Raw genomic sequence first — 20,621 nt, forward strand, 5'->3', positions numbered from 1 at the left:
TATCTCTTTGGATTTTTTAAACTAAAAAAAAAAATCTGATTTGCTTGAAAAAAACCATCAGTTACCACAAACCTGCCTTCATTATATCATGTTCCATTAATTTCCCAAAAAGCAGCTGTGTGTATAAAAGCTGATAAGATGCGCTTGAAGACAGCATCGGTTCCAAAGAGAGTCAGCTTGAAGCACAGAAAGGATCAACAAATCACAAGTTCATTGGAAAGAAACATTTAAAATTGCTCATTTTTAGTGGTTCAGAGGAAAACAGTTGGATGACAAACTATCACTAGACTAGAAGACACGGTCGAGGTTCAGGAAGTGCTGTATATCTTTAAATGTGGTTAAATTAAGTTGTCTCTTCTGATTTAAGAATCTTTACGTCTTCACAGTCTTAACAGTTAGGATGTGTTAAATTGAAAATGTTTTTAACTGCAAATGGAAGGTGCCACTGGGACGACAAACCCTAAACCACACTGACCCTACAAGTCAGTTAGCAAACTACAGATCATGAAGCCCCAGTCAGTCATCACTGGACATGAAGCTTTAAAGAGCTCAGTATGCTGCAAACTGTGTGTTAAACAGTGCATGAGCCTTTAAATCAAACTACTACTGTCTGACCAGCGAGGTGGTTCAACCAGTGCTCCAGTCCAGTTTGATCATGCTTCTGCTTTTATGTGGCAGTGTGTGAGACACTGGGAGAACACATCAAATTAATGGAAAAATGCTGATATTTTAGTTCCCAGAGACTGAAATAGCCCAAAGGGGAATAGGCAGCAGATTTGAAACCTACGCTTACATTCTCATAAATCGCCACAGAGAAACTGTTTTGGCCTGGTGGACACTTATAATGTCCCCAGGGTGGCCCGTCATTGGAAATTCATGAGAGGAACTGACCAAAAAGTTCAATCTGTGCATTAACAGGTCACAGAGGTGAGAGGGCAGGGTGGTTTTCCAAGGCTTCGAAATGATGTGAAGGTATCAAATGCAGCTTGTTAAGTGTTCAGTCACAGAGGGTAACAGAACTCTGAGGAAGACCAGCTCGAACTTGACTGGGAGATGAAACCCTAACATTGTTCATAATGGCTGCTGCTTTTTGAACACCCCTGCATTAGCTGAACATGACTGTGGTTCTACAAATTTCCAAGCTTGAAATGCAGTAAAGCTGCTTTACATTTCTGTGTATTATAAATTGCTGAATATTTCTGCAATGAATTGTACCTATGTTGCAAGCATGGCTCAAACCAGACTTATCCATAGTTGCTGCTGCATGAAGGTTTAGGTTTTGGATTGTCTCAACCTGCACAGCAGCTACAGCTAAGCCTGTGGGATTTCATCTGACAGCAGCTCAAGCAGAGCATGCCAGCTGGACAGCCTCCCACTGAGGGCACCTGCTATTGGTTAAGCTCACAGTGACATAGCTGCTGCAGCTGTTGCACGATCCAGGTGGGTTTAGATTATGCATATAGAATTACAGTTTTGAAATGGTACATGACAATAAAGAAACCCCTCCTTCTGCAACACTTTGTGAATTTGTTTCTAACTTTGATGGTTGTCTGATTATGATTTTCTCAAGACAGGCACTGTATTAATTTGCACATTCACCTCTGGAAGCTCTCCAGTCTGACCACAGCTCATGACGCCGTGGTCACGAGAAAATTACGCACACTTTTCTAAGTCCTTTATTTAAAATTTATGTAGACTTTTCTCATTTCTTTATCACACTTGCCATTTCAGTCGCAGGCTCTCAATTTATTTAGATCTTTCCTGTGAACCAAAATGCAAAGTAAGCATTGGACACAAGAAAATCATGGTCTCACAAACATTACTATACTTAGTTTATCACAGGGTAAATGCTGCCTTTTAGTTGGAAAAAGGTCAAAAGGCAACATGAAGTTTACTCTGTGTTCAAAAGGGCACAGTAGTTGTGTTTTGCTAAGAATAATCACTGCAAGAGATATATTATTAATTTCAGGCTGATTTAGATTTTAAATACACACTCGGCCACAAGTATGTATGTGCACACCAAAAATCATCCCCCATAATCAATATAATTTTTGGGTGCAGGGATTTGCTCCAATCCAGCCACGAAAGCATTAGTCAAGTCCGTGCTGATGTCAGGTAACAAAGTCTGGCTCACAGTCAGTGTTGCAGTTGATCCTTAAGGGGTCAGTTAAATTTAAAAATTCATGTTATATGTACAACCAAAAAAAGATTTTGTATTTCCATAAGTGGGGTAAAACTATGGAATAATTTAAGTGTGGACATAAAAAATAGTAATAGAATTGATGAGTTTAAACATAAATATAAAGGTATGTGTCAATCAAGATATATGCAAGAACAGGCTTAATGATTAATCAGATGGAACATTGTGGGTGTGGTGTATGAATGTTAATACTTTGTAATAATTCTTTAGTATATTACTTGTGTGGTGTAGAAGTGAATCATTTACTGCTTGCAAACCAATGATGGTAAGATGATGTCATGGGGTAGGACTGGATAAGTCTGACTTCTTCCTACTCCATTCAAGCATGTACTAGGTATAAGCACATTGATATTGGATTAGCATTTGTTGGATATGTGTAAAATTATGTGTGTTGTCATATGAACTGTCTTTACATGCTTGAAAGAATAAATCAAATCAAATCCTAAAGGTGTGGGATGGCCCTGAGGTTAGGAGTCTGTTCATACTATTCAAATACTTCGACACCAAACTGGGACAACACATGTCTAAATGGACCTGGCTTTGGGCAGAGGAACACAGCTAACTTCAAATCAACGATCAGCTGTTTCTTTAGCTTGGCTGTTCTCCAGCGGACAGATGGACACTACTAGCATGACACCCAGACATGGGAACTTCACCTCCAAACCCATCATCTTATTAACCCAGATGTCTGCTTCTGGCTTCTTGCCCTGCCTCTCTCTCTTTTCTCCATGCTAGCAGGACCCATTGTATGGAAGAACAACATACAGCAATGTTTCACAGCCCTGAAGGCATCTGCAAATAACAATGACCTCATGTATTCTGTTACAGTGGATCACCAGAGTGCCATGTGTGTATTTTCCAACAACATAACCCTGGCGAAACTCAATGCCTGTTTTACTGTGTGTAGAAAAAGACACTGTGAGTGTAAAGAGGCACGAACAGACAGATAGATACTGGAAGGAACTGCGTATCAGATGTCCCTGGGAAAATGGACCATGAGGGCCTCTAACAGGATGAAGCACAGCGACAGAATCAGTCCCAAAAGCCTGCACTGACACAACATGCCAGTTAAAATGGGCTGAAATGTCACTAATGGAATCCTCCAAAGGTTTGGGGGCGCCGAGTGCCTCCCCCAGGGTCAGAGAAATTGTTTTCCAAGGGTCAAAGAAAAAAAAAGGCATGAACAGAACTTTACACTCGGAAACAGGCCAGTTTTTATTACAGCAAATATGAATACAACTATGTTATGAGTTTAGATCACAAAGCTGGATTGAAAGTTGGCCCAAAACAAACTGTTGTCAGGAGTGGACACATCTAAGGAACGGATCAATTATTTGGTCAACAACAAAAAGTAAAAAAATCTTTTAACACAGCCCTGCTCTTCTGGCTGACCTGAAATGTCCTTATTTGTGAAATCTAAACCCAAACATTCATCTATAATTACACCAAAGGCACATCTGACTTCTATTCTGTGTGAGCAAGCTTAGTCATTTTAGTTTGGTGCATGCAAAGGGTCAAGAACGTTACACTATTATCAAAATATGCCTCAACTAAAGTTTACTTTACCTCCATGTGAAAGCTGCAGCCCTTATTTGGAGAAACAAGCAGTATAACAAGGTAATTTAATAAAGATACAGCATACAATACCAAGGTAATTTAATAAAGATACAGCATAACATATTTGAGGCATTTATCCAGCTCAGACCATCAGCTTCTTTACCTTTTCCTGATCATCTCTTTAAGGAAAGAGAGACATTCAGTATTCGGCAAGTAACCGCCCCCCACTATCAATTAAACCAGCGGGTTCCACCATTAACCCCCCAGCTGTTCTGCACTCCTGAACCAGCTGGACCTCAGATGTCTGAGAAGCAGAGTAGCACCTGCCAACACTTCAGAGTCAACCCAGCTGTGACAGCGTCGCTCTGCTCCTCGGTCCGGCCTTAAATTATGTGAGAATAAACAGAGAGCCAATTAAAGCTGACTGAGGAGCTCACATGACATCAGCTGGATTTTTTATTTTTTGCTGTTTGCTAAGCTTTGCTTAGAGCATGAAGATCAGAAACAGTCTTGTTTCTTGGCTGCAGACCAATCCAAATATTTCACAGAGGAGACTTTTGGCAGTGTGGAGAAATGTGAGCTGCAACAGGCACTGCTGATTTTTGAAAGCAATGAATATGGTACTTTTATTATATTATGCCTATTATTGCCTATTTCCCCCAAACATTGAACCATTAGATTAAATATTTTTTGCTACACCTTAAACCTTTATCTGGCTAAAGAGTCATTACCTTCGTGGCCTTGTCTTTGACTTTTTTTAAAGCTATTGATAACGTTTAAATCATCCAACAAACAGGAAAACAACATTTTACTAATTTTCTCCAAATAAATTCACACAGCTAGATAATTCACTGTAGAAATTCTAGCATTATACTGGGTAACGTACAATGAATGAATACAGAACTTTCCTCCATTTCCTAATTACAGTAAATATCTGTAATTGAACTAACTATGGGTGTCCCAAAAGACAAATTCAACTCTTTTCACCAGGTCATTAGTTCTCCTGCTGGCTAGTACACCACCCTTTATGTGTAAAACCATGGCACTTTTCCTTTTAGTTCTCACTTTGTTTCACTGTTTTCCATCTTTGCTGCTGTTGCTGTGGCTGCTGGAGGCACAACCAGCCCAACGCTCATCAAAAAATGTCGGTTTTGTCACAAGAAAAGAACGCTGGGTCATTTATAGACACTGATGAATGGAATATGATTGTCAATTGGCAAAAATTGCATCTTAAACTGATAATTGACCTCATTCTGTGTCTTTGAAGAGTACTGTGTTTCATTTTGCTTGAAAGAGTGGATAATTTCCTGCTCACATAAAGATCTCTCTCACACTGTGTCCCACTCTGTATCTCTGCTCATCTTCTACGGGTCAGCCAGACACTTAATTACCACCCATCAATTGTTACTGGTTTGGATGGTGGGTGACTGTTCCTGCCCTCTTGCCCCTGAACAACGACTTTGAGTCGCCCCGTCTCGTCCCAGTCACAAGGCTCTCTTGTTACTGACTGCGACACTATTGCCCTTTCTCCCAAACCGAGCACACAATCGCCACAGTCTGTCTTCAGAGCAAATCCTTTCCCACCAACAGCAGCTATGATAGATGCCATCCACAGCCCCCCTCCTCACCACAGATGGCCTGATTGTTTCCTTCTCTCTTACTCTGGATGCTACAAAACCATTCTCTTCTAAATCCACACAAATTTCCACACCACTTGATTAGAAATCATAAAACACGATGACAGGAAATAACCCAGGACAGAAATGCATGACATCACATCCTACTCTTGCATGCCGCAAGAGTAGGATGTGATGGGAGCAATAAAGGGAATATTGCTCAAGCACACTTGTGCTGGCAGTGGAAAACCACTGATTCTCCTGATTCTCTGGTCAAACCAAGAGAGCAGAGCATGAAGGCAGTACCCTCAATAAAGACCAGTATCACTTACGTTTAAGGATAACCACCATTATTGGCCAAGTATGCTACACACAAGGAATTTGTTTCCGGTACAGAACCGATGGCAGTCATCTGCGGCATCATCTCAACCGATGGCCCAAGGACACTTTGACACGTGGACTGCCGGCACCAAGATTCGAACCTTCAAGTTGGGAGAAGACTGCTCTACCCACCGCACCGTCGCCTCCCTTATTCAGGAGTAATGCTAGTAGCACCGGGCTGTGTCATGAATAATGTCGTTTACTTGCAATGCATATATCCTAGATTTGGTGGCACAGCATATTTTTACACACAAGAAAAGTATGAGCTGCTGTGGTTCGTGTGCAAGACGCTCTCCCTTTTCCTTTGTGTGTGGGTTAATGAAGTTCACACCCCAAAAGAAACTGCCTAATGACTAGCACAGTCACATTTCATAGCCTATATGGAAAGTGCAGCAACACAGTGTAAAAAGCCAGCTTCCCTACATCTTGATAATAATAATGCCACAGAATGTACAATGTAGATGCCCACCAAAGGGTAAAACATAATCTCATCCCATATCTGAACGTTTAAGATTTTAGCTTTCAGTGCTGCTTCCAAATGAATCAAAACAAGAACCCTGCTTGGAAAGTAAAAGCTGCTACTTCAACCCTGTGGGAAATTATGTCATAAAGATGGTTTAAAGTATCAGAGCTACTGTCACACTGTCAACTACCAAAGGATGCCATACTTCTGATGCGTTTCCTAATGGGCTGGAAAACCTGTGATGTAGTGTAAAACTCAGCCCTGCGATGGACTGGTGACCTGTCCAGGTTGTACCCTGCCTCTCGCCCGCAGCTGGCTGGGATTGGCTCCAGCCCCCGTGACTCCGTTTGGGACTAAGCAGTATGGAAAATGGATGGATGGATGAAACTTGGTACACATGATGAAAATAATTAAAATATTTTGTAATGCACTGGAATTTTCTCTCATTTTAGTTTTATAGACACAAAACCGTCAAAAACAACAAATAAAAGATGCAAGCCAGAGAAAGACTGCAGCTATTTTTAAAGAACCAGTTACATTGCTGTTGCTGAACATTGTCTTGTGAAACAAAAACTGTGCATTTGCAGATGCACGTCTGCACCGTGACAAGACAATCACATGAACACGGCATGCAGCCTGACGTGAACAGGTACTGAGCTAAACATCTTGCTCTAGACGTGCGGTGGACAGAAAGCGACACCACAGGAGCAACGACGACTGCAGTGACCATACAAATTTTGCATGTTTTAATCAATTAAATGCGGATTGTGCAACCCTGCTCCAAGTGGGTATTCTTTGATTTGCATGCTTTGACTTAACACCTGCATTCATCACAGTCAACATCATCATGTTTGCTTTTATTTTTGATTGGTAACTTATTTCTGTGTGGTAACCAAATGAATGTGCACAGTGCTCCTGTGGAGGATACTGTGGCTTCAGTGATGTCAAGTGAACAATAAAAGCAGGCACGATGTCCACTGTGACAGATCAGTCTCTGCAGGGGCCTTGGCAGGTGTGAACTACAGCAATGTGCGAATTTAAATCATTACAGTGTGGTTTGACAAATGGTCAGATGTAATGTGAAGGATTTGGTTGCTTTAAAATTGGCAAAACCATGCCAATGATGCCATGCATCATGTTTAAGATGACTCATGGGCAAAGATATCCAGAATGGCAAAAAAAGTGCTTCAGAACACTTCAGAAACACACACAGACTAACGCTTAAACATCGACGATGATAAGTGATGTGACATCGGATTCAAAATGTATCACCACACAGAATACATTCTAACCCGCTGGTGTTACCTTTCCAGTTACTAACTGACACACATGCAGGATGTCTGGGGTCGTGTGTGCTTTCAGGCAGGAGGCCACACTCCACTGGGAGATGCCCGTTTTCCAGGGACACCCAGCAGCTGTCCCGCAGCACGTGGCAGAAGCTACGACACGACAGGTGCAAGGGCGCAGCAGGTGAAGGGCACCTGGGCACCAGCAGGAGGCAAAGAAACCACTCTGCTCCGTGGTGACACCCTGACCTCGTGAGCCACGCCCATTCCTGTAGAAGCACCCCCACCTCCTCCACAGATGTGTGGTTGAAAAAGTTAGGTAGCGTGAAAAGCTTTGACTTTTTGCCAGAGCAAATGGACCAATCAGAGGGCACCAGGAGACAAACTGAGTCAGAAGCTTTGGTACGATTATCAGTGGCGGTGGAATCCAAAACACTCTCAAGAGTCCCATTGACTTTTGAAATATCACCTAGTAAATTGCTAGATAGGACTTTATCACTGCTCAAGACTGGCACTGATTCTACATCTGACCCAAGATCAGCCCTGGACCCTAATCCTGACCCAGAACCATCCCCTGCCCCAAGCCCAGACCCCTCCTCCTCCCTCTTCCCTCTGAACACGTCTGAATTACCCGTTGAGTTAGGGTTCACGATCTCCACCTTCTCTGTTGGGCTTCCTTCAGTAGTCACAGGGGTCACGGTCACGTTCCACGCCTCAACAAACTTACGGATTCCTGTGGTCACTTGGATGAGGTCTTCCCCAACCCCAGAAAAATCGTCATCCTCCTTCTCTTCCTCTTTTGTGCCATTGGGTGTTGTGGCAGGGGGTGGTGGTTGTGGCAGCAGCTGTTGTGGCAGCGGCTGTTGTGGCAGCGGCTGTTTCTTCTGTCGCCTTTGTGTCTTCGGGGTTTTGTAGTGCTTTCCGCCAAAACCAGGCCTCCAAGCTCCCAGCACAGAGAACCAGGAGAAGCAACCATGTCTGAATCCTCATCATGTTGCTGGCTCCTGCAACAGTCTCAGTGTCCCAGCATGCAGCAGCCCTCTACACAGCGCTCTCACAGTTTCCCCACCTGTTAGCCAGCCGGTCAACAGTTAAACCAAGCTGCTCAATGGCCACTAAGCATCCACTGGATAAAAGCAGAGACACAAAAACTCTGCAACTCTTCCTCTAGAGCTCCCAGTGCACAGCTGCTGCAAACTCTCTCATGGAAAAGCACTGACATGGATAGGGGGAGACCCGAGGGTGGAGGCAGGCTTGTTATACCGATGATGGAAGTCACTGGTTGCTCAAAGTTGCCCCAGCACACACTAAAACTCCTCCCTTGTGTTAGCTGATGAGTGGGTCCCCTAAGACCTTTTCTGCAGCATGGAGAAAAAGCAGGCAAGCATTCCTGTTACCATGACACACCCGTCCTGCACAGAAATAACCTATATGGAGTTTTTAAATAGATTTTGACAATAGTAAATAAGATATGTTCACTTCATGTTCAGTGACTATATTTCAAGCATTCAAGACTTACAGATAGATTAAGCTGGAAGTGACAGTTCTTTACGGTCTATGTCTAAGAAGGGCAACAGAGAGGTTTGATTTTACTGGTGAGGTTGGTGGAAAATGCATCAAAATCAATGCAAAAAGAAGTATAATAATCAAACAGAGCTGTGGTTTGCTGTCTGGTTCCTGCAAGATTAATCGAAGGGGTCAGCAAATGAATGGGGCAAGAAATCCATAAAACTGTGAGCATTATTTTCCTTTTACAGTTTTCTGATCTTTGCATGTTATTGAAGAGTTTGACCTCTTCAGGCCATCAAAAAATCTTGCTAAGCAACTGAGGTGAAGGTTAAGCACACTTGGATCCGCGGGTTATGTAAACGACTGGCATAAAGAAATGACCTGCAGTGGGTGAGAACTGATTTCATTTGCTGTTTCAAAACAACAGCAAAAGGAAAAGAGTGCTTTGGGGAAAATGTGGTGTTGAGTTACACAATCCCAGCATCAGTCAGATTTATAGCTAAGTGAAAAAATAATAAAACAGTGAGAAGTGATACCATGTGCAACTACAGCACTACAAACTGCAAACTTTATGGAACGTTGTGATGTACTGTGTGGTGATTAACAGCTTGTTAATGAAACAGAAAAGCAATATGACAAGGAGGAGTGTGAAGAGATGAACATGAGACGGGTGGAGAGAAGAGCAGCAGCGACAGCAGCTGAGAAAGTGAGGCTGCCAGGGAGCGTGTATCTGACTGGATGGATGTGTTAAGCTGCTCTCCTCTGGGAATCACTCCATTGCCTCATCGAAGAAAATCCGCATAAAATGTACCACTTCCAGGTTCTCACAGATGCCGATAAGGGAAGGAAAGATCCCCCCTCCAACCAAAAAAAATCTCCCAGGCTGCCTCCTCCCCCATAGGGTCCTGAGTGTCTCCATCATGGAGCTACCCGCCTCATCTGCCAAGCTAGGACATCCAGCTGTTACACATTCCAGCCCAGACCTCCCACGCCCACGCTGCATGACATTTGGAGGGCTGCAAACTGCTACATCTCGATCATTTGTGCATTCATGTAACACTGCTACTACTATCAACATATGTGCAAAATGCATTCTGCCGAATGCTGACCGGGACTGAATGAAAAGCTTTTTCTCTGCTTGGAAACTAGATACTGTGTGTGAAAACCAGCTGTCACAGATAATGCAAATGCGATTAAGAGATCAAAATATTAGTGTAAGTACTTTTCTTCACAGCTTGAATATTGACTCATGCAACACCTATGATCTCAGACAAATCAGAAGTATGAATGTTTGGATCTACAGTGTAATCAAAAGACTAAGTATCACAAAACATAAGCTCAGAGTCCAGTAATCGAACTCTTGGTGTGTTCTGGACATGGGGTCAGCACAAGGACATGTGTCCGCTCACCAGTATTTTATGGTTAAAGAACATCCTGTGAACTTGTTATCCCTCTGGAAAACACAAGCAGTGAGACAGGACCATGATAAACCCAGCAGGGACACACACGTACACACTTGCTCCCATTATCCTTGATCTTTATATGTAACAGATAAAAGACCGATGAAGAGATACAGAGAGAGGAAGGGTTAGGCTAAACAAGGTGAAAAATGTTTAAGACAATGGCTCTGAAAGTATTTTAACCTTTAGGTTGGTGGTCTTGGCTCTGAAAGTATTTTAACCTTTAGGTTGGTGGTCTGTGCAATGACTATCTCTTTGCACAAGTGGAAAACATGTAAATGCATCTAATCACTGTCTGAACCTACTCCTCTTCCTCACTGTGTGGGCAGTATGGAGTTTTAATCAATGAAAACAAACAAACAAAAAAATCTTGTCTACTGTTGAAACAGTAATGCAAACATATTTTCTTTTTCTGTGAAAGCCAAACAAACACTCATAAACATCTTGACAGTTTTCTTCTCTGGAGGAAACTAGTTGCCATAGTGATGAATTAAGGTCAGAGAGATTTAGCTGGTAATTTAGCACAGCTGCAACTTTTACACTCCCTCTCCTATTTTACCTCTTTTTCTCTCTCTCTCCTACACAAATATCCTATAATGCGGTAGACATTTGATATATCTCTGGGTAGTTAACATGAAGCTACAGCGGACTGTTGGTGAACCAGCACAGAGACTGGAAACAAGGTTAAAGCAGCCAACCTGGTTTTGTCCATTTGTACTGGGGTTAGGTGCAAGACTATTTCCTGGTCGTGACCAGTGGCATCCTGGAATTTCCACCTCTTTCAGTCATAAATGACAAGAGTAAAAATAGAAATCAATTATTCTCAAGTAAATTAATAAAATTTAAATTATTAAAAGTATGCAGTATAATCATCTAGTACGGTGCATTTTCAATAGTACTTACAGGGAGACTGAGATTTGTGGTGTGCATTTTCCTATCATTAACTCACTGATTCCTTTTACTAGGAGCACCTTCTGAGCTGCAGTCGTTGCCAACAGAGCTTTGAATATTGTTAACTATGGTTAACAGTGTTCTTGCAGCCAGAAACACAACAACCTATGAATGTGCAAAGATAAAATCTGAGACAAAAAAGAGTGGTTGGAAAGCTGAAAACCATGAGACGTAGTCAGATGCTGACAGCACAGGTACGGTGATCCATCACAAAAATAAAAGCGACTCATCAACAAGCACAGAAAACTTACAAAAAGGCACTTCCCCCACTATGGAGTCAAAAAGTATCAATAAGTATTTCCCAAAATGTACATTACAAGCTAAAACTACACATGGAAAAGCAGTGCGGATACCAAACACATAGAGGAACTTCTCTTATCTGAAGTACTCGAGAGATAAACCTCAAAGAAACATTTGTGCCACAATGTGTTTAAATGTGAAATGCAGTTTACACATGACAGTGACAGTACATAACCAACACTCCTGACTTTTAGTAACGTCGGCCTTCCACTCATAAAATAACCCGAATACCCTAAAGCAAAGAAGCAAAATGTTCCCGTGGGGCATGTTGGCAGAAGCTGGGCAGAAACCAGCACCCATAACGTGCCTCCCTTACACCCTGTGGTATGCCGAAGTGGGGCTTTGGCACAGACAAGAGCAGGGCATTTTCAGACAAGAGGGTGTGAGACAGTTCGTGTTAGTCCTTTGTCGAGCCGGAATGCACGATTCATTAAGCAACACGGGAGCTTGAAGACAAGACAGTTGACTCCTTGTGTGGAGAATCCTCACTATTGAATAATAATACTGTCATCTGCTGTGGCGTCGGGCATGGTGAATCCTTCTGAACGTGAGAAAGGATAAATGAGGAGAAAATGAACAGACACCTCCTGTAATGAACTGATTGACAGCAGAAAATGAAAAGCAATTATGGTGCTTTTTAAGTGATTAAAGGTCATTTTCATTTGGTGGACAAAACTAACTGTTTAACATACTCTGGCCTGTGTATTATCTTAACACAATCATCATTTCACAGCTCTCTGCTCATCTCACCTGTCAGAAGCACATTTTTGCAGCATGAGCCTAAAGAGACATTCATGTCAAGTGCAAAGGTCTCCTAACTTGAGGCCTCAGTGCTGCAGCGCAGTTTAAACTCCTGCAGCCCAGATACTGCACTGGAGGGCAAGCACTCTTCATAAGCCAGTACTGCTCACAGCGAGCCATAAATTAGTCTCACTCAGAACCACAAAGACTCATCCAGAGCAGTAGCTGTATCGGTGAACTAAAGAAAGTTAACAGCTAAACACAAGAACGTGACATCAACACAAACATTAAAGCTGCAGCAGGCTTCTGGATTTACTTGATTTTTCCACCAGAATCACATTATGAAAGGAGCTTGTACAAGACCAGTATGAACTGAAGGAATAACTACAGCAAGAAACAACAGTTTCGGTATTGGTATGAGCACCTGAGCTGGCTAACTACAAATATCACACACCATCAGGATGCCCCAACACAGTCAGTGTTTCGCACATACCTAATGATCTGCCTCTCTGCACTTTAGTTGAGAACCATTAAACTCAACATTGTACCTACATCTTTAAGATGGCTTTGATATCAAACAGCAAACAATATGCAAAGCTTTAGTTGAGAACCATTAAACTCAACTTTATACCTACATCTTTAAGATGGCTGTGATATCAAACAGCAAACAATATGCAAAATCATACTTGTCACACACAAAGACAAAGACATGTTGAAGATCAGGAGGTGTAAAAGGCTCTTTCAGTATGAGTAACACACATCAGAGCCCTGATGTGACCTGAACCTGAAACACAAAGCCAAACAACCATAAACCAGCCACATGTGCAAGTGGAGTTCAGTCATGAATACGTTTGTCAGTGAAACCTCGAATCTTCTTCCCTGTCCGTGTTGGCTGATTAACAGCAACGTGCCTCAGTGGCCTCTGGGTTGGCTGCAGGCCGGCAAGGCCGCCCCACCCCCTGCTTCGGGCTGATGTCTCACGCACAGTAAGGTTTCACCATAAAGCTCGGTGGCCTGTGCTAACCTGCGTTCTCTCACTCAGAAACTGGTAAGCAAAGTAAAGTCTCATATCATTAGCATCAAAATGTAGAGCAGATGGAAAATGCTGCTGTAAAAACAGCTACTTTACTTTGTTTCCTACATTAGAAATAATGAGGAATGATACAATTTCACTCTTTTATTCTATGCACCTGTCACACTGTCACATACTATGACTTGGTGAAATGCAGAGTGTGCCGCTGATCATTTTTACGATAAAATGTCAGTCAACCAGGAAGTACACTGTATATACAATGTAATCATGCATGATGTCAGCACAAGACGTTGGAGGACAATATTTTTATCCATCCAGATGCAGTATATGTACAGGTAACATGTAATGTAATATGTTGGAGATAGTTTTCTTCATCACAGAGCACTGACTGGTTTAAACTTACACAAAAATATTTTTATGAATCTTTACCAAAAAATGTAAATTTTATTGGTTAAATAAACATGACCAAACTCTTAAAGATCAATACATGTACCAGACTCAAAAATGGATAAGACTATACTTTCTATCTGTTTAAGTCCACTGTGCACTGAAACTGTCTGACTCATGATTCAATGAGCTCTCAGTCAAAGTCAGCTTCTACTTTCTCTCCTCAGGAAGCGACTTATGTTATGCAAAAGCTGCACTTGGTTAGCATTAAACATAAGACAGAATCACAAATATGAGGCTAAAGTTTAGACTGATAATTAGGAACACTGCATCTCATCTGCTCAACACCAATAGACAGAGCAATGAGGAAGACCAACAGCTTCACTGTGTGTTTCAGGGAGTTTAGCTGAGCTCACTGTCCACACAGACCAACAGTGGGTGAAAGCACATTAAATATCTTCTTAAGAGCGTCAGACTTTGCTTCCAACATGTACAAATTAGGCTAGGAATCAAGCTACATGCTATTTGTGGATAACTGCTGATTAGATCTTAAAGAGCTGAGCAGGTGGGAGAAACAAGGCACAGTCACCGTTATTAGTTCACCACCAGCTCTGCAGCTGGAACAACAAAGCATTCCCAGTAACAGAGAGAACCCACTGGCCAGCCACTTTGGATGTCACATCAGATAGGCTGCATAGAGAGAGAGAAGCTGGAAAGCAAAACCATCAGGATGCCCCAACACAGTCAGTGTTTCGCACATACCTAATGATCTGCCTCTCTGCACTTTAGTTGAGAACCATTAAACTCAACATTGTACCTACATCTTTAAGATGGCTTTGATATCAAACAGCAAACAATATGCAAAATCATACTTGTCACACACAAAGACAAAGACATGTTGAAGATCAGGAGGTGTAAAAGGCTCTTTCAGTATGAGTAACACACATCAGAGCCCTGATGTGACCTGAACCTGAAACACAAAGCCAAACAACCATAAACCAGCCACATGTGCAAGTGGAGTTCAGTCATGAATACGTTTGTCAGTGAAACCTCGAATCTTCGTCCCTGTCTGTGTTGGCTGATTAACAGCAACGTGCCTCAGTGGCCTCTGGGTTGGCTGCAGGCCGGCAAGGCCGCCCCACCCCCTGCTTCGGGCTGATGTCTCACGCACAGTAAGGTTTCACCATAAAGCTCGGTGGCCTGTGCTAACCTGCGTTCTCTCACTCAGAAACTGGTAAGCAAAGTAAAGTCTCATATCATTAGCATCAAAATGTAGAGCAGATGGAAAATGCTGCTGTAAAAACAGCTACTTTACTTTGTTTCCTACATTAGAAATAATGAGGAATGATACAATTTCACTCTTTTATTATATTCACCTGTCACACTGTCACATATTTCTCAGCAACTATGACTTGGTTGAAATGCAGAGTGTGCCGCTGATCATTTTTACGATAAAATGCCAGTTAACCAGGAAGTACACTGTACATTCAATGTAATCATGCATGATGTCAGCACAAGACGTTGGAGGACAATATTTCTATCCATCCAGATGCAGTATATGTACAGGTAACAAAAATATGTTGGACATAGTTTTCTTCATCACAGAGCACTGACTGGTTTAAACTTACACAAAAATATTTTTATGAATCTTTACCAAAAAATGTAAATTTTATTGGTTAAATAAACATGACCAAACTCTTAAAGATCAATACATGTACCAGACTCAAAAATGGATAAGACTATACTTTCTATCTGTTTAAGTCCACTGTGCACTGAAACTGTCTGACTCATGATTCAATGAGCTCTCAGTCAAAGTCAGCTTCTACTTTCTCTCCTCAGGAAGTGACTTATGTTATGCAAAAGCTGCACTTGGTTAGCATTAAACATAAGACAGAATCACAAATATGAGGCTAAAGTTTAGACTGATAATTAGGAACACTGCATCTCATCTGCTCAACACCAATAGACAGAGCAATGAGGAAGACCAACAGCTTCACTGTGTGTTTCAGGGAGTTTAGCTGAGCTCACTGTCCACACAGACCAACAGTGGGTGAAAGCACATTAAATATCTTCTTAAGAGCGTCAGACTTTGCTTCCAACATGTACAAATTAGGCTAGGAATCAAGCTACATGCTATTTGTGGATAACTGCTGATTAGATCTTAAAGAGCTGAGCAGGTGGGAGAAACAAGGCACAGTCACCGTTATTAGTTCACCACCAGCTCTGCAGCTGGAACAACAAAGCATTCCCAGTAACAGAGAGAACCCACTGGCCAGCCACTTTGGATGTCACATCAGATAGGCTGCATAGAGAGAGAGAAGCTGGAAAGCAAAACATCCTCTCACCCCTCAGTACGAGACCATACCATCGCCTTCACACTTCGGCTGCCAACTTTAAATAGCTGGCGGCAGGTAGAAAACAGCCACAGCTGCCTTTTTCAGTTCTTCTATAGGAAGGACTCACTATACAGTAAACATACTGTTGCAAAGAACTTTGATGTATTTGTTAGTGTCTGCAGGTCCAACCAGTCTGACGGAGGTGGTGCTGCTGAATTTGAGACACATGCAGGATAAACTTTGTAATTACAGATAAAAAGGGAGTTAACTAAAGTGGAGAAATGTCCCCGAGGACATGAAGAAAATAAGTGAGTTTGTTTTAAGGATCCAAGCGTGAAGGAGGCTGCTGAAGCTACAACACTGCTGCATTTGATTCTTTGTGGGAAAATGTAACTTTTCATGTGACATAGAAAACTTGTTTTATATGGACAACAGGATTCTTATGGTCTTTTTTAACCCAATCTCTGCCAATATAGCACCGATACGACACAATGTTAAAGCTACTCTACCTAATGTCTTTTCAGCCTAGAGGATCTAGTGATACAACAAACTGACACCATAAACTGCTCACTGCACACTTTCACATAACTACCTGTAAAATACGTGTGTGTGTAAACTAAGTCGTACCAAAAACAGCTGATTGAGACGTGTTTTCCAGCCAGACACAAACAGTGAGTCTACATCAGGGCTTAACTACTGCATACAGGTTTATACTGTCATTAGTGGTTCAGAGAAGAAACAACCGCAGTGTGATGTTTCCATAAATTAAGATACTTGAAGTAATAGTCAGTTTGTTTAGAGCTAAATACTTGTCTGCTTTTCTTCTCTCTCAACCCGGTTGATAACAATCAAACAGTGATTTAACCTGATCCATCTTTTGATTTTTATTTTAGTCCATGAGTAAAATTTGCTGCTTAAGGTTAGACCTGCAACTCAGGATTATTTTCATTATCAATTCATTTGCAAGCATTTAATCTATTAAATGACAGAAAACAGCCAAAAATGTCCATTAACATGGCTTCATATCGATTGTTTTACCCACAGATATTCAATTTAATAAGCCATAAAACAGAGACAAACAGCAAATCCTTACATTTGTTAGGCTGAAAACAAGGTTTTTTGCTCAGTAAATGACTTTATCACATGAACAACCGGTCCATGTTAAAAACAAATCAGATTGACCTACAAATTGTTGTTTCATGCAGAATTTTGCTCAAAAAAAATTCCAAATCATGCCACACTATGCATAAGATGGCAAATGAAATGAATGGCAGGCAGAGCATTTAGCTCTCAAGCTCCTCTCTTGTGGAACCTGCTCCCAGTCTCAGTTCGGGAGGCAGACACCCTCTCTACCTCGAAGACTAGACTTACCCTAACCCTAGGGTTGGCTCAGGTACTACTGGGGTCCCCTCATGATGCAGAGCTCCTCTCCTCTCCCTCCATCCATCTACCATACCGTTTATATTCAGAAATGGATTAAATTCATTATTGTTCTCAAAATTCTACAAACAATACCCCATAATGACAATGTGAAAAGTTTGTTTGAAATCTTTGCAAATGTATTAAAAATAAAAAAACAAAAGAAAAAACCCACATGTACATAAGTATTCACAGCCTTTGGTCGATACTTTGTTGAAGCACCTTTAGCACCAGTTCCAGCCTCAAGTCTTTGAGTATGATGCTACAAGGTTAGCACACTTATTTCTTTCTCCCATTCTTCTTCGCAATACCTCCTTATTTCTTTTTCCCATTCTTCTTCGCAATACCTCTCAAGCTCCATCAGGTTGGATGAGGAGCATTGGTGCACAGCCATTTTCAGATCTCTCCAGAGATGTTCAATGAGGTTCAAGTCTGGGTTCTGGCTGGGCCACTCAAGGACATTGACAGAGTTGTCCTGTAGCCACTCCTTTGTTATCTTGGCTGTGTGCTTAGCGTTGTTGTCCTGTTGAAAGATGAACCATCACCCCATTCTGAGGTCCAGAGCGCTCTGGAACAGGTTTTCATCAAGGATGTGTCTGTACATTACTGCAGTCATTGTTCCCTCAATCCTGACTAGTCTCCCAGTTCCTGCCGCTGAAAAACATCCCCACATCATGATGCTGCCACCACCATGCTTCACTGTAGGGATGGTATTGGCCAGGTGGTGAGCGGTGCCTGGTTTCCTCCAGACATGAGTTCAATCTTTGTTTCATCAGACCAGAGAGTTTTGCTTCTCATGGTCTCAGAGTCCTACAGGTGCCTTATGGCAAACTCCAGGCGGGCTGCCATGTGCCTTTTACTGAGGAGTGGTTTCCATCTGGCCACTCTACCATTCAGGCCTGATTGGTGGAGTGTTGCAAAGATGGTTGTTCTTCTGGAAGGTTCTCCTCAAGTTGTAGAAACATCTCAAGAATGATCAGTGGAAACATGATGTACCAGAGCTCAATTTTGACTGTCATAGCAACATAACGTGATTTTTTTGTTGTTTTTTATTTTTAATAAATTTGCAAAGATTTCAAACAAACTTTTTTTCACATTGTCATTATGAGGTATTGTTTGTAGAATTTTGAGGACAATAATGAAATGAATCCATTTTTGAATAAAGCTAATTATCCCACGGGATCCCCTGTATCATATCCATTCTAAATTAACAAAACATTATTTTATATTCCCCCAGTGCCAGAAGAACAAGCCAGCGCATGATCTAATGAAGACCAAGGTTACCTCCTTCTGATTTAAATCCACTTTTGTAAAACTAAACAAAAAGCAGTAAGGGTACAGTTCACCTCTGACTGTGGAAGAGATGCTAATAGACAAGTCCAGACATTGACATCAGCCACAACCTCATTCCAGCCTGAACGAACCAGGCTTTGTCTGTGAGTCAGCACACAGTGGGCTCATTATTCAGAAAAATGTGCCAAATGTACATTTTAAATCAAATCAGCTGGGAGTTTTCTAAGGTCGGATGTGCAGGGCCAAATCAAACAAGAAGCTATTACACATACCAAACATCCTGGTATTTTACAGCACTTTAACAACAGGGGTTTCTGCACTTTCGTCTCTATGATTTTTCTGTGGGAAATGCAAGTTTTGGACTTAACGTTATGTTTTCTCTAAAACACACCATGAGATATTTACACCCGCTCGACGGGTTAAACGCAGCAGGCAGCGTCCACTGACCTCTTCGCTGTGGTTTTGTCCGTGTGACCACCAACAGGATGAAGATGGAGCTCAATATCGACCACCTGTCGCGTCGACGCATCCTTGAAATGATTGATATTTAGGATTTTTAGAAAGAAAAATACAAATGAAATCCTTTCAGAGGCTTCCCGGAGGAGTTCTCATCTCTAGCAGGTAGTTTCTTCAGTGTCTGGAGAGAAATAAACCAGTGTGAAGACAATGTTAGCGAGCTCCTGTTTACCTGCTCAGATGTGGGCACCTTTACGCACAGCGCTGCGCGAAGGCGGCGCGGGGCGCGTTGGAAGAAATGACACAAACTTCCTGCAAATATTGTTTTCAAAGTAAAAGTCTAAGAAAGCCTGCAATCTTTATTATATTTTGTTGATTATTACTATTTTATTGTATTGTTACAAACGCTAGAGAAATTGGAAATGTCGCATTACAATAATTATAAAGGACATTCACTCTAGATTTGATAGAATAAAATGGTAAGAATATAACAATATATATAACAAAAGTCAAATCTGCGCTTCATAGTATTACTATGAATCGATTTTAATGATCCCAAAGACATAAAATGCATTAATGGCCTTTATTTCCGTAGGACCCATCCTGTTTTCTACCCTCAGTCAATTTACAGTAAAGCCTTGGGGCCTGAGGGCCACAAGCTGATGAGGGTAGACCCTCTTACAACTCCTCAGGCTCCAAAAAGCTGTTAAACTACTCTAATCAGTCAGTAAGTAGGGTGGCAGCTGACAAAACTAACAAAAGAAAAGTGTGCTCACTAATAGCTGAACAATCGTGCTTAACGGTCCTAAAATAAAACTTGGTACCTCATAATATAAATGGGGTGGTCCAGTTAATAGAAACAACTGTCACTGCTTCAACAGCAGCACAAATGAGTGCCTTCAAAATGATCATACAGTTGAATCAACACCTCCGAAACTGTTTAATCATCTTCATAAAAGAGATGGCAGTTGCTTGGTGTACCTAATAAATAGTCAACTCATTGTATAAGGCACTGATTTACATGAACACTGATGCAACCCTGTTTAAGCAGAATTGTTGTAATTGACTGTGAAAAATTCTGCTACATAAATGTGTTGGATTCAAATCTTTGCTTTGTTGTAAAATACTGATAATTTTAACTCTTTGGGTCTGGACCATATATATAAATAAATCTGTAGGACAAGATGGCCATGTGCTTCCATGTGCTCAGACATGCTGGGCTGCAGTGTGGCA

At 41.7% G+C, this 20,621-nt stretch overlaps 1 protein-coding gene across 2 annotated transcripts in view; it reads right to left on the reverse strand.

Moving 5' to 3' along the window:
- LOC109960557 (collagen alpha-1(XVIII) chain-like) overlaps window positions 1-19,634 on the reverse strand; it is a 40,307-nt gene extending 20,673 nt beyond the window's left edge. For both annotated transcript variants that reach the window (XM_020600741.1, XM_020600740.1), the window contains exon 1: window positions 19,380-19,634. In XM_020600741.1, the coding sequence (XP_020456397.1) occupies window positions 19,380-19,461 (82 nt within the window). In that variant the 5' untranslated portion in view covers window positions 19,462-19,634. The remainder of the gene's footprint in view (window positions 1-19,379) is intronic.
- Between the last annotated feature and the right edge of the window lie 987 nt (window positions 19,635-20,621).

The sequence above is a fragment of the Monopterus albus genome, unplaced genomic scaffold (genome assembly GCF_001952655.1).
Source record: "Monopterus albus unplaced genomic scaffold, M_albus_1.0 scaffold48.1, whole genome shotgun sequence".
NCBI lineage: Eukaryota > Metazoa > Chordata > Actinopteri > Synbranchiformes > Synbranchidae > Monopterus > Monopterus albus.